The 13,342-nt window shown below is 49.4% G+C and overlaps 2 protein-coding genes across 2 annotated transcripts; one reads left to right on the top strand and one right to left on the bottom strand.

Moving 5' to 3' along the window:
• Nucleotides 1-1,049: 1,049 nt before the first annotated feature.
• ROPN1L (rhophilin associated tail protein 1 like) lies at nucleotides 1,050-5,501 on the top strand. Its single transcript, XM_026048548.1, has 6 exons — nucleotides 1,050-1,109; nucleotides 1,280-1,446; nucleotides 3,081-3,204; nucleotides 3,375-3,536; nucleotides 4,501-4,676; nucleotides 5,393-5,501. Exons 2-6 carry the CDS (start codon nucleotides 1,316-1,318, stop codon nucleotides 5,499-5,501), a joined length of 702 nt encoding a protein of 233 aa, XP_025904333.1. The 5' UTR covers nucleotides 1,050-1,109; nucleotides 1,280-1,315.
• Nucleotides 5,502-5,781: 280 nt separating this feature from the next.
• Nucleotides 5,782-12,921, bottom strand: SNRNP48 (small nuclear ribonucleoprotein U11/U12 subunit 48). Its single transcript, XM_026048545.1, has 8 exons — nucleotides 12,856-12,921; nucleotides 12,710-12,770; nucleotides 11,856-11,930; nucleotides 9,667-9,855; nucleotides 8,150-8,271; nucleotides 7,651-7,715; nucleotides 7,091-7,255; nucleotides 5,782-6,342 (listed from the first exon to the last, which is right to left on the bottom strand). Exons 1-8 carry the CDS (start codon nucleotides 12,877-12,879, stop codon nucleotides 6,303-6,305), a joined length of 741 nt encoding a protein of 246 aa, XP_025904330.1. The 5' UTR covers nucleotides 12,880-12,921; the 3' UTR covers nucleotides 5,782-6,302.
• Nucleotides 12,922-13,342: the final 421 nt, after the last annotated feature.

Below are 13,342 nucleotides of genomic sequence, written 5' to 3'. Positions count from 1 at the left end.
TGGGCTGTCCGTCCGCACGGGACGGTGCGAGCGCCGGCCTGCCCCGCGCTCCGGCCCGGCTCCCGGCTATGGCACCAGCGCCGCCTCAGCCGCTCCGCTGCGCTGTGTTGCGCGCCCTGTTGCCCGGAGACGCGGCGGCCGTTGGCGGCGCCGGCGCCCTGGAGGCCACGGCCGTTGGCAACATGTTGCCCAGAGACACGGCGGCCGTTGGCGGCGCCGGTGCCCCAGAGGCCGTTGGCGGCGCGGGCGCCCTGCGCTGCGAGGCCGGTGCCAGCGGCCCTGCCGGGCGCTCCGGGGATTTGCGCGGATTTGCGCTGCCCCACGCGCAGCTCGGCGGCTTCAGGTCTGCACCCTGTCCGGTTTCTGTTTCCGTAGTTTCTTGGTGCTTGCTGCACCCAAGATCTCTCTTTCTTTTGTCTTCATTTTTAGATTATATTCTTTGAGTGCTTTATGAAATCTGTATATGCTTTGAGTATGCCAAATGCACATCTGTGCATGCACCCACAAACATCTGTGTGTATGTATGTGTATATATATATATAAATATATTTATCTACATATATTCTTTTTATAAGCTTTTTCCGCCCTCTAGGCTGTCCTAAAACCCCGACTTCTCTCCTTCAGCTGCAGCCCTTTGGCTAAGGCTGTGACCTTGAATCATCACTGTCAGTGCTTTGAGCAGAGCCTTAGCCAAAGGGTTCCCGTTTGCGCTCAAAGCCACGAGGAAGGCGCTTGGATTCCCACTCGCTTGGGTGCTGCAGTGGGATAAGGGCCGAACGATAACGGACACACTGATATAATCCCCCTTCTTTTGCACCTTGGGGAAAAGGATTCCTTGCAACCAATACGTTAGAGGTCAGACTTTCCCAAAGAGCTTCATGAGCAAGGTGAGCGTGATTACAGCATGTGTAAATACGGAATTGTGAAGGTGAAGCGTCCCCTTGCTGTGGTTTTGTTATGAGGGTGTATTGCATTACATAGAAGGGGTCACCTTTACCTGTCTATTTTCTGTGCAGAAAATCTTTGAGTCCGGAGCTAAAACCAGCCTAGTTCACCTGTTCAGAGCAACTGTTGGAGTCCAGCTCCACTTAGTGGAAACACCGGGCAAGGTACTTTAGGCTCTTAAACTTCAGAGCTTATCTGTCTGTCTGTCTGTCTGTCCATCCTTCTGAGGTTATCCAAGTGTTCACTAGCCCCAGTAGTTGAATATGGGAGGATCTTAGAAACAGCCTTAACTTTATTTGCATTCTCCATCTATCAACTGCTGTTTTACTGTTAGTTCCTGCAGGTCAGTGTAACCGAACTCAAAAGGACGATGCCTCTTCCAGACACCATGTTTTGTGCTCAGCAGATCAAAATCCCCCCCGAGCTACCGGATATTTTGAAGCAATTTACCAAAGCTGCCATTAGGACTCAGCCTCGGGATGTTTTGCAGTGGGCAGCTGGGTAAGTGTAGCCTTCTCCTAAGGATGTGGATGGGCACAAAAACCCCTTGCTGCCTGTGGCTGTAGTGCAGCTGAGCTGACAGAGGTGTTCCACAAATTCGTATATCACATACCCGCTCTGTGCATGAATGCAGCCTGTTAGCAAGTCAAAAACAGTACACTTGATTTGCCTTGCCAGTGAGGTTCAGATCTGGCATATCTGTGCACAGTTTCAGTTCCATGAAGTTTTCTTTAATTACTGTCTTGAAGAGCATTTTTTTTTCCTCATGTGAAATTTCTCAGAATTTAAAGAAAGTGGTGGAGATGAGCTAGCAGGCGTTAAGAATTAGAAAACTTTGGGGGTTTGTTTGCTCCCTGGAACACTCTCCTGAAACGTCAATGAAATGGAAAAAGAGCCCGTTACGGCTTTTAGATGGCATCCACAAGGAAGAATATCCCCGGGTAGATGAGGCAGCTGTTTTAAGACCCTGTATGTCTCTTACCCACTGATGTGTTGGTTTTGCCTGCACTGCTCGCACTCAGTTTTCCTCGTCGTGCAGTTTGCGTGGCCGAGGGAGCCGTGGATGAGCTTTTTGGCTCGAGCACGGCATGAGCAACAGGTTAAAGCAGGCAAGATTTCCAGTATGCCCTCAGCAGGTCCATGGGTGACTCTTGCTCCTTGTGCCCTCCTCCTTCTGGAACTCATTCTGCCTCAGATGCTCTTTCCTAAGGCCTGGGTTTGGGAACCAGATAAAGTGGGAGGAGGTTGTGGTTTCATGGGCCTTGTTAGTGCTGCCTAAGCGGCTTGGTTGGGTCTCATGCTGTGGCGTTTGGCAATGAGAGTAATGAGACCAGGAAAGTGGTCAGGCTGAAAAACCAGCCCAGGATTCATACAGCTGCATATACATCATGTGTTTTTTTATATATATACTTAAGTTCTGCAGTGCTGTTTCCTGGTCCTATTTGCACAGTATGGGATTGAAGCCAGGCCTGCCTTTGGCTGAATGAAAGCCAAGTTTTACTTGCAATTTTCTGGTTTTTCTCCTCTTTTCCTCCTTTATCTGCCTCAGTCATTCAATTTCAGATTATTGCTGACTATGACAGAGATGGTAGAGAGCCCTGTAGTTAAAAGGATGCGGTTCCAAGTCCAGTTCTTCTGTGTTTGTTAGATTTTATTTTACTGTGGAAAGCAATACCAAAAATATTTACGCAAGTGCTGAAGTGTAAGTTGTTACCTACACTTCTCAAAAAGTGCACAACTGAGGTTGTGCTTTTCAGGCAGCTTGTGGGTGCCGTGTTTGTCAGCCTCGGGGTGCTGGGCAGTGTCCTGGGAAAAGTTTGCCCTTTACCTTTCCACGCACGCTCCAGTGTTAATAAATCACCCTCTGGCTTTGCCAAGGAAGAGAGTGTCGTGCACAATGCAAGTTCAGTACCTTAAGAGTTACTGAAGTATCGGAAAAAGGTAAAACTTAAAGATTTTGGTTTCCACTAAAGCATGAGATTTAGGCACAGGGTGGGATGGGAACTCCAGCAAGCAGATGTGCTGCTGCTGCTTCTGTTCAGGAGCACACAGCTTTGCTTATAGGATTGTAAGGGCTTCTGTGCAGCTCAAATTACCGTGGGCACTGACGTGTGTGGCTGTTTCCTTTTACTTAGTTACTTCTCAGCGTTGTCAAAGGGCGAACCCCTTCCCGTGAAGGAGAGGATTGAGATGCCTGTAGCAACGCAGAAAACAGACACGGGTTTGACCCTAGGACTCCTTAAAGTCTTACACAAACAGGTACAAAGCAGCCTTTATCAAGAGCTATTGTTGCTTTTCTTAGACAAAAAACATCCTTGGGTCCCAAGCGCTGTCTGTCGGGTATCTGATATATTTGGGAGAAGGGCTGTGTATTAAGCTTCATTCTGGTTCTCAAGGTTCTGAACATGGCCCTGTGATTTTATTCAAAGCTTGCACCAAAAGTCTTGGTGAACATTGCAGAGCTCAAGGAGAAATGGAAGCGCTTGTGCTTGCCCGAGGAGCAGCTGGGCACCATTCTGCAGCTGGACGACTTCAGCGACGAGGTGGAATGGATGAAAATCCTGGCGCTCGGGTGCAGTGTTCTCGGTGGGGTATGTCCACACCAGCGGCCCCCATTTACAGAAGTAAAAGACCTTGTATTTAATAGACCACAGAATAATTAACAGAAAGGGAGCTTGAGGTCAGGTAGTGTAGAGGTGAATTCATGTCTGTGTTTGGCTGCCTTGTGCTCTCATGATGTCCTCATCACGATGGAGTGATGCTCATGGCATCGATGCGCCTGTGGAGAAGAACTGAGTGAGAAATGAAAGCATCGAGTATTAATTGACTGTTTAGCTGACCACGTTCTCATAGAAGCAGTTAGTTACTAAATCTATGTTTTCTTCTTTTAGTGAGAGCAATAAAGTTGCAAGAGAGCAGTTTTACTACAGAATGAGAACTTCTACAATATTCTTACACTAAGCCGATGTTCGTACAAATGTGAAATAACGGTTTTTGTGACTTTTACAGTGGGGGGAAAAAAGGAGTAAGGAGACAAAAATATACGTTAAATATTGTACTGAGAATCTTTGGTATCCCAAATGTGGGGCCAGCCTGGCAGTGTAATCACTGCATTTGTTTGTTTTTATCCATTTAAACTACCAATTTCTCAATTCTACCACCCACTCCCACAGTGCTTTTTCTGCTAACTGCTAAAATGGAACTTAACTTCAGGTGGGGAAGGTGGTAAATATCAGCATTCCTGAAGATCAAACAATAGTGTACAAATCGCAGTGGAGCTGTGTTGGAGATGGCACTTGGACTAGCCCTTGCAGTCTGTAAATAGTGTAGGATTCAGCTTGTTTTTACTCTGATCTCTAGTAGAACTTCCTGATTGTTCCCATCCCTGGACCTGCACTTGGGGGTAAATTTGGAGTAAAACCTTCATTCCATCCGCACCAGTTTTGAGTAGCTACAAGTCTCTGTTTTGTGCTGATTTCTAGAAGGTGCTCAGGGCTCTGATGCTGGTTTTCTCCTGTGCTGCTCAGGGCCCTGATGCTGTTTCTCTCCGTGCAGTCCTTGCTGAGCTCCATGAAATACGCCTGCGAGATCTTAACAGTGGACCCTGACGGTGGCCCCGCTCGCATCGCATTCGAGACCTTCTCCTTCCTCTACTCGTATTTGGCTGGCATAGATGGGGATATACCCGAGGACAAGATTGAAGCTTTCCTTGCCACCATTAAGGAACACGCGTAAGTACAAAATTAGACATCTTTTTTTTAATAGGTAGATCACTAAATTCTACATCCCTTCAAGTTTGGTGGCATTACCTATAGTATATTCACCTTTCTGGCATGGTGTTGGTGTTTGGTGGCCTTTGGTGTAAGGGACAAAGGCTGGACATTAACTGACCTTGACAGCTCCTCCTTTATTGATGTAACTCAACCTCATTGAGGAGTGATCAGGATATTTCCAGCGTGTTTGCTTTTACCTTGCTTGCAAGGTCATTATTCTAATATGGTATCACAGAGTTGCTAGTAGTTTAAGGGGCAGATGGCTTGGGGGATTGATCACCAAGCTGTCCCTGAAGCCTGGGGCACAGTTATGAGGTTACCCTGCTTGGAGGTGGATGGAGGGGTTAGGACAAGTTTCCAAACAGTCAACATTTATTTTATACTGAATCTGTGCTTTTAGTCCACTTTTAGTTGATACCAATATACTCCTTTGGAGTATGTTGTATTTTAGAGAGTCACTTGAAGGTTTACCAAAGTTTACTTCTGTAACGAGGCTGGCCTGGTGGAAGCAGTAGCAGGGAGTAGTTTCAAGGGTGGTGGAAAACTGGGTATTTCCCAGCCCTCCTGCCAGCAAGGAGGCACTGCCTGGGGGAGCAGCTTCTGCTGCCCTGTTGGGGAAGGGCTGGGGGAGGCTGGTGCAGCGCGGTGCCCAGCCCTGGCCGTGCCGCGCGCAGGGACCGGCAGGAGGGCATGGTGCAGCTGCGCAACTTCCTGAGCCACCCCTCGACGCTCTCCATGGCCAAGCTGCCCCTCAGCATCAGCTCGGCCCAGAAACAGCAGTAACGAGGCGCCTTTCCACGGAGGAATAAACACAGCCCGGGCAAGCTGACTACAATAATTCCCTCTGGCACTTCATTTATCCTGCTCCTCGAAGTGTCTTTAGTGGATGCTAGCTGAACACGTGCGTATGCCCTCTCCCCACCTCTCTCCCCTTGAGAGGCTTTCACACTTTTGTTTTAAACTGAGCAAACACATTTTATTAGATACCTTTCCACTTATACTTTATTTCTTACAGTTAAATAAAATACAAAATAATTATACTTAAGACACATGTGGACTGTTAACTTCAGTGCATCCCACGGTGTTTCTGCAGCGCTGAGTTTTGACTCTTGCACCTCTCCAGCTTGTCCTTGACCACCCTGTCGCTCTGAATCAGCTCTATTCAGGCGCTGCTGGAAAGCCCTGGAGCAGGGGTGAGCTGTTCCCATGCTTTTCGCTTGCAGTTGAGCCTGTGCTGGATCCAGACTCAGGACGTGGTTTCTGGGGGCCAGAGAAGCCTCTGTTTCCATTCCTCCTCCTGCTGTTGCCCGTGCCAGCCTCCACTCACATGCATGACAGAGACCACCAGAACCCCTTAATCAGCTGCGTTACTGGCGCACACTGTGACACCGACACCGTCCCTCGGCGCAGGAGGGGAGACCTTCCCTCTGCAGCCCAACAGAGCTGTGAGGCAATGGCCACCTCGGGCATCCTGGGTGCAGCAGGACTAACTGTGGCACTACCATAGCAGCAGCACAGCAGCTCTTCGGGGCGAGTAGTTGTTTGAACAGCTGCCAGACAAACCCCAGCAACATTTTCTTGTTTCTACTTTCTTCGTTTGTGGCTGTGATACTTGTCATCGTCCCTGAAATGACGAACAAGCCTCGTTCAGCCATGGAAAATGGGAAAACAGGTTCTTTCAGAAACGAGAAAGCTCTTGTCAAGTGTAATCACATCCTCAACACGGCTGGAAAAAAGAAACCTGTTTATTCCCAAGCTGTTTTAAGCAGAGTTGTGTTATGTGATTCCACAATGGGAGACAAGTGATGCAGTGGATCCTAAACCATATAATGAAACCAGTTCAGAGATGAAGAGTCATTTCTCTCCATGCCGTTATGTGTATGCTGCTCTTCCATAGGAGTTAGGGCTACTGCAGCTCCTTCCATCACTGCAGACTAGAAGATGTGGCCCACCCCTCTCTGCTTCTGCCTCAAGTACAGTCGGGGCTGCTAAAGGGCCAGCAGTCCTGGCTGCCCCAAACCAGCCCGGAAGAGCTAGGCAGGAGAGTGTAGGGACATAGTAGTGAAACAAACGGTCCTATCTGCTAAGTCGTCGTGTAAATCCTGACAGAAGGTGGCACAGGCAGGACAAGCACAGCTCACCACTGCACCACCTGTACCAGGGCAGTGCTGATTAAGGGAAAAACAGGCCCTGAGAAAGCCCAGACCTGACCCAGACTGCTGTGTAGGATATCACAGCAAATTGTGTTCCAGAAGTGTTGCACTGTATAGGGGACTCACCCAGCTTGTTACTTGGACTATGACAACTCCTTGCATTGAATTCCCCGCTGCCTCGGTGGGGAGGCCAAGTCCCTCGCCCCTCCTCAGACTCACCTTTCTCTTCTTCTCCGCCCGTCTCTGTCTTTGCCTCTTTCCCGACTCCTCCTGCGTTTGCTCGGGCTCCTGCTGCCCTCCCTCCGGTGCCTCGGGCGCTCGGCATCCCTGCAGCTCCCGCCCGACTGCCGCGAGTCGGCCGAGGCCGAGCGCCGCTCCTCGCGTCTGAACGAGAGAAGGCTCCTGCTTTTACTCCATAAAACAGCCTTAGTTACTATAAAAAAGCTACCGCTTTTACTCCATAAAACAGCCTTAGTTGCTTTAGTTTTCAGTCAGCTTTGTAATTTAACAAGCCACTAATAGTATAAAGTTTCCCCTGTCCTTCATTCAGAGCTCCTCAAGCAGGAGCTTAACAGAACTAGCAGGAAATAAACTGTGCTGGTGTCAGACAAGGGTTGTATGTGCTAGCATAAAGACACAACAGGATGACACTGCAGGCTGTCAGACTGTTGCTGGCCCCACAGGACGCATTTTTAGCCCGCCCTGGGAAGCTGCCAGCCCTGGAATACTGTCCTGAAGACTTTGACTTCCCGCCTTCACATATTTCTGCGTTATCCAACCTGTTTTCCTCCTGCCAGTGATGGCTGAGTTCTTCCATGTGCACACCGATCACATCCCGAATCACCTGAGGATTAAAGGGAACAACAAACAAAACAAACAGCATGTTATGGAAGTGAACTAGCAACTGCATAGGAGAAGGCTATACTGCTTGGAAAAGCTCTACAATACACGCTGAAATGGAAAGTCTTATTTGCAGACGGAGAAATCCAGTATAATTTTAATGGCATCATGTTATAATAGACAATTAACTATCTTGTCTGTATTTCACATTCATTTCACAGAGTTCAACAGAAATGCTGCTGTTATTTGTAACTTGCTGCAACAAACATTCTTTGGATTTGACTCTTTTGGGGGATTTCTCCATAATTTGAAACTCCAGTAAGGGAGGATGCAGGCGAGAAGCGTTTTCCCTGTCTGCACAGGCTACCCTGCTTTGTGCCGAGGCAGAACAAGCCCTGGGGTGCACGGGATCCCCCCGGGCTCCTCTCAGGTACTCACCTCCGTGTAGGACTTCTTTGTGATATGGACGTTCTTGGCCCTGTACGACTGACGCCGCCTCTTGTAGTCGCGCATTTCGGCCAGAATCTCCAGGTGGGATTTAGGGCCTTTCTGACTATCATCTGCCAGGAACATAAGAATACAGCAAACGGTTATTGGCAGAACAGGAGCACCTGCGGGTGTACAATTCTGCTGCGTTAGAAATAACTGTCTGGAACACAAAGTGTCACTTCTGAACAGAAGCTTCTCCAGCAGTTTTTCCAGCAACCATCAGGAAACAAGGTCTAGCACAAGCTTCCTCTCGACTGTCTTGCTAGAGGTCTACCCAAAACTAAAAAACCACCACGCAAATGTTAGGTGATCCCAGTCTCCTAGTGGTGACCCAAATGGTGAGATGTCTTCAAAATACAGACCACCTCTTCAAAGGCAGTACCATTACAGGACACAAAGACTTAGGAAAACTAATTCTGTAAAATATTTACAGGTGCAGGTGGCAAACCTGGGCTCCCCAGTACAAGAGGGATGTGGAGCTGCTGGAGAGTCCAGCGCAGGGCTACCAGGATGATCAGGGGTCTGGAACATCTGCCCTATGAGCAAAGGCTGAGGCAGCTGGGCCTGTTCAGCCTGGAGAAGAGGAGGCTGAGGGGGGACCTGATCAGTGTCTATAAACACCTCAAGGGAGGCAGTGAGGAGGAGGGGGCGGCCTCTTTTCAGTGGTGGCCAGCAATAGGACTAGAGGAAATGGCCACAAGCTGAGGCACCAAAAGTTCCACAGGAACTTAAGGAAACATTTCCTAACAGTGAGGGTGACAGAGCCCTGGCACAGGCTGCCCAGAGAGGTTGTGGAGTCTCCTTCTCTGGAGATCTCCCAAACCTGCTTGGATGCAGCCCTGTGCCATGTACTCTGGGTGCCCCTGCTGGAGCAGGGCGTTGGACTAGATGGTCTCTGGAGGCCCCTTCCAACCTTAAGCATTCTATGATTCTATGAAACATGGATCTCCTACCCTCTAGGCACAGCAGAGCCCACAGAAGAGCACAGATGTGTTGCAGTGGGTACAAACACCAACTGGCAAGCGCCAGCAGTGACAGACAGCATGGTGTGGCATACCCACTGGTGGACTGCTCAGGAGCTCTGTCAGATTTCTGCCACCCTCTTTTGTTGGGCTTTCACCCATAAATGATCTTTAATCTCACCATCCCTTGGAGCAAATATGCTCCTCCAGCTTCACGGTAAGCTGTTAATATTAAGTAACATGAAGTCAGTTACAGCAAAGACAGAAGTACTTCCCTTGCCCGAGATACACACCATGCTTGTACTGCCAAAATGAAAAAAGAGCACGGAGGCCTTCTGAGGAAGAGAGCCACACCACAGTGGTGTTTTCTGATACCACGTCTTCATTTACAAACTGTACATTTTTCACAATAAAAATAGCGTGAGAAATGAAATTTGGCCTTTGAGCAAGCTCACAGAATGAGAAGTTCAGAGCGAGAGCCTCGGCACGAGCCTGGTTTCAAACCTTGGGTGATCTTTGCAGCTAAGTCCACGAAGAGATCGCTGTCGTTTTCCGTGATTTGGGACCGGCACCTCTGCTTCTTTGTCTCTTCCACGACGTAGTCGTAGAGCGCGAGGCGATCGGCCTGCGTCAGGTCGCAGGTGAAACGCTTGTGGTTCTGGGGAACCTCCACGGGCACCGAGGAGTAGCAGCCTGCAAGAGCACCACAGGGCACCTTGGAGCTCTGGATTTTAAGCTGAAACAAGGAAGAGGAAGCTGCTCTGTGCATAGCTCTAACTCACAGGTGAATCCTGCTCCTAGAGCTTTCTGTGAGGGAAAAGCTTCAAATTATTTGCTGTTTTGTCAACAAGACCAGAGTGTCCAAGGGGCTCCATGACTGAATGCTGTCTGTGCAAACCAGTCATACTCACACTCTCATCTGCTCCTCGGGGTTTTTAAAATAGACTATCACACACAGCAACAGCTCAAAAGGCTACAAACATATCTCCAGGTGGTTCCAAATTGGTTCTCTTTCTAAACCCAAAGCTATTAAAACATCCTTGTTCCCTGTTAACTTTTTTTCCTCCCCCTCAAATGATTAGCCTGGTGCTTGGTCCTCCTGTTCCCTGGTTAAAACACACAAGCTCCAAACCAGGCAGTCAGCCCGCTCTCAATCCACGGCACTGGCAGCAAAGCGACTGCCCTGAAAACACAGGACCTTGCCCACAGCCAAGTGCGGGAGGGAGCACAGGAGAAGGAAGGAGCCACCCTAGCTCTGATTTACAGAAAGCAACCCCAAAACACCGTTTTCCCTCACTGCTGAGCTTGGAATTCAAACCAGAACATTTCACATATATTTAATAGCTAAATACTGGCATTTTATTTGTGATATACGCTGTTTTTCCAGGGTCACAGAAGTGCAAAGTGCCCTAACAGCTTTATGCTTATGGTTTCACAAGCATCCCACAGCTTATGATGAAGACCAACCTTCCTTTCCCATTACATAGTCATTCTAAACATAGTTAGACATTTCTTAAAAGAACTTCAGCATCAGTCAACAGGAAACCTCCAGTTACTGATGCTTTCCATTTGTCTCTTTTAGATTTTAAACAAAGATTTTAAACAAAGCAGATAATTCCAAAACAGGAAATCTCGAGGGAGGCCAAGAGACCATTCTACTGGATCAGGGCCCTCCCAAATAAAGGCCAGAGTACAGAGAAAACTGAGTAGCAAATACTGGCACCTGGTGGCTCAGAGACACATCCTTGCAGCGCAGAATAAGGGGCATCTGTTTCCTCTCTGTATTTGAAAGCATCTTCAACAAATTGCTAAAGTACCACCAGCCTCTGGAGAAATTGCACCTGATATAATCCAAATATGGTGCCAAGCACACAAACTTTTCCCTTTTTCTTAAGTAGACACACTTTTCCACTCTGTCCTGGCCTCACCTCCCAAAGAGGTGAGAGGTCTAAAGGAGGTCTAAGTGAGCTACCAAAGAGAGGTCTAAATGAGTCTTCAACTATGTCCCAGACTGGCCACAAAACCCACTGAAAAGTGAGGCATAGAAAGAACAGTGAGCTCCAGGCCAAAGGACAGCATCAGATTTGCACAGGTAGCAGCACATTCACTATACCATTGCTCAGCAGAGTCTTAAAATAATTTCACATAATAATAGCGCCTTTGTTTATTTGTTTCTGATCTGAGGAGAGGTGGACAAGCACATTTAGCTCATTTCTAATATAGCTCATTCGTTTCTGAATCCTTAAATAACATTAAAAATACAGTCCTTTCTGTTCCTTTGCTCCCCAGCTATTCCACAAAGAACAAGCTGCAGGCAGCCTGAGAAGCATCTGGGGCCCAACGGGCCGAGGAAGATATGAGGAAAGGCAGGCAAAAAGAAAGTTGTAGGTGGTGGGATGGGAGATGAGGGATGAGAGCTTTAGAAATTTTCCCAAATTTGCAGTGAGGATTTCCCAATCCTGCTGAGAACTATAAGTTTGAGTAAAAAACACTCAAATTCTCTCAGCAGAACTGAGCAGAGAAGGCAGGCCAGTTTGCAAATACATGAGGGAAAGAATAGTTAAATAAATAAATAAGTAAGTAAGTCTTGGCAGCAATTCCCAAGTGGAACCAAGGAAGCTGGGCAGCAGGAGATACGAGCAGCTCTCCACAGATGAATGGAAGCTGCATCAGTATCGATATTCCCTAGTTACCTTGGCTGTAGCCTGCACCTTCTTTGGCACTTTCGGCTCTAGCTTGCTGAACAATGCGAAACTGTAGATCTTTATCTGCAGAAGGAGAAAACAAAACATCATAGAGCTTTCATACCAAGCACCTGGCAGGTGCTTTACTCTTTACTGGCCAACCTCTATTATGGTATTTTACTAAGCATTAGTAGCTCATCTGTGCATAGATGGAGTAGGAACTATAATGTTATTTTAATCTAGTCTCCATTTTAATGAAGGGGACAGAAAGGAAAGATTTCTGGGTTACAGAGATGTGTAAGAAAAGCATATGTTTATATGTGTTTGTGTGTATTACATATATAAAATTGTGTGTGCATGTGTATATACATATATATATATATATATACACACACTCATCCACACAGCCCCAAATATCAACTTTATTTTGCACCATTACTATGCCCAAACTTCTGAGCCAAACTTCTACTACACCCAAACTTCTTTTCCTGCCCTCTGACTCATGCTCTAACACAACAGCCCTCCCGCACTCGCTATAGGGAGGACACAGGGAGACCCTCCACAGCCACCTACAGAGCAGCAAAGCCCTCGGTGGCCCCAAGGCAGGTGGCACGTGCCCGGGTGCTCCCACCGCCTCCAATTTCCCAGGCACAGGGGGAGAGTGAAGGAGAAAACAAGGGAGGGAACAGAAGTCCTTCCCAATGGTGGCTGGGGGCCCTACATCCTTGATTCTGTGGCGGCGAGGTGCAGAGAGAGGCGCTGGTTCCGTGAGAGAGGCCTGGGGACACTGCGAGGACACGACAAGAGGCCTGGGGACACCACGAGGGCTCTGGGGACACCACGAGGGCTCTGGGGACACTCACCCATGGTCACCGTGGGCACCTGCCGCTGCTCGTAGAAAAAGCTGGCGTCGTACATGTCCTCCTGCAAGGCAAGGCGAGACGAGAGGCGGCTGTGGCACGCGGGGCCGCCGGAGCGGCGGGACACGCGTGGGACATGGGACACGCACCTGCTCCTGGCGGGAGTAGCCCATGGCGCGCAGGCGGCAGGCGGCCGCGTGCGCGGACAGCGAGGCGGGCGGCACGCGGTGCTGCGCGTCGTGCGGGCAGGGCGCCAGCTCGGCCTGCGCGGGCACCGCGGCGCCGGCACCAGCACCAGCACCGTCACCGGCGCCGCCTCGGCGTCACGGAGCCCCAAACCCGCCCGCCCAGGCACCAACCCGCACCCCATCCAGCCCCAAACCCGCCCAGGCACCAACCCACACTCCATCCAGCCCCAAACCCGCCCAGGCACCAACCCGCGCCCCATGCGGACCCAAACCCACCCAGGCACCAACCCGCGCCCCATCCAGCCCCAAACCCGCCCAGGCACCAACCCGCACCCCATCCGGACCCAAACCCGCCCAGGCACCAACCCGCGCCCCATCCAGCCCCAAACCCGCCCAGGCACCAACCCGCACCCCATCCAGCCCCAAACCCGCCCAGGCACCAACCCGC

Source organism: Nothoprocta perdicaria, unplaced genomic scaffold (genome assembly GCF_003342845.1).
Source record: "Nothoprocta perdicaria isolate Ctin4 unplaced genomic scaffold, notPer1 scaffold_55, whole genome shotgun sequence".
NCBI classification, from domain to species: domain Eukaryota; kingdom Metazoa; phylum Chordata; class Aves; order Tinamiformes; family Tinamidae; genus Nothoprocta; species Nothoprocta perdicaria.
The sequence above is the reverse complement of the archived record's forward strand: the minus strand, read 5'-3'. Positions and strand labels throughout refer to the sequence as shown.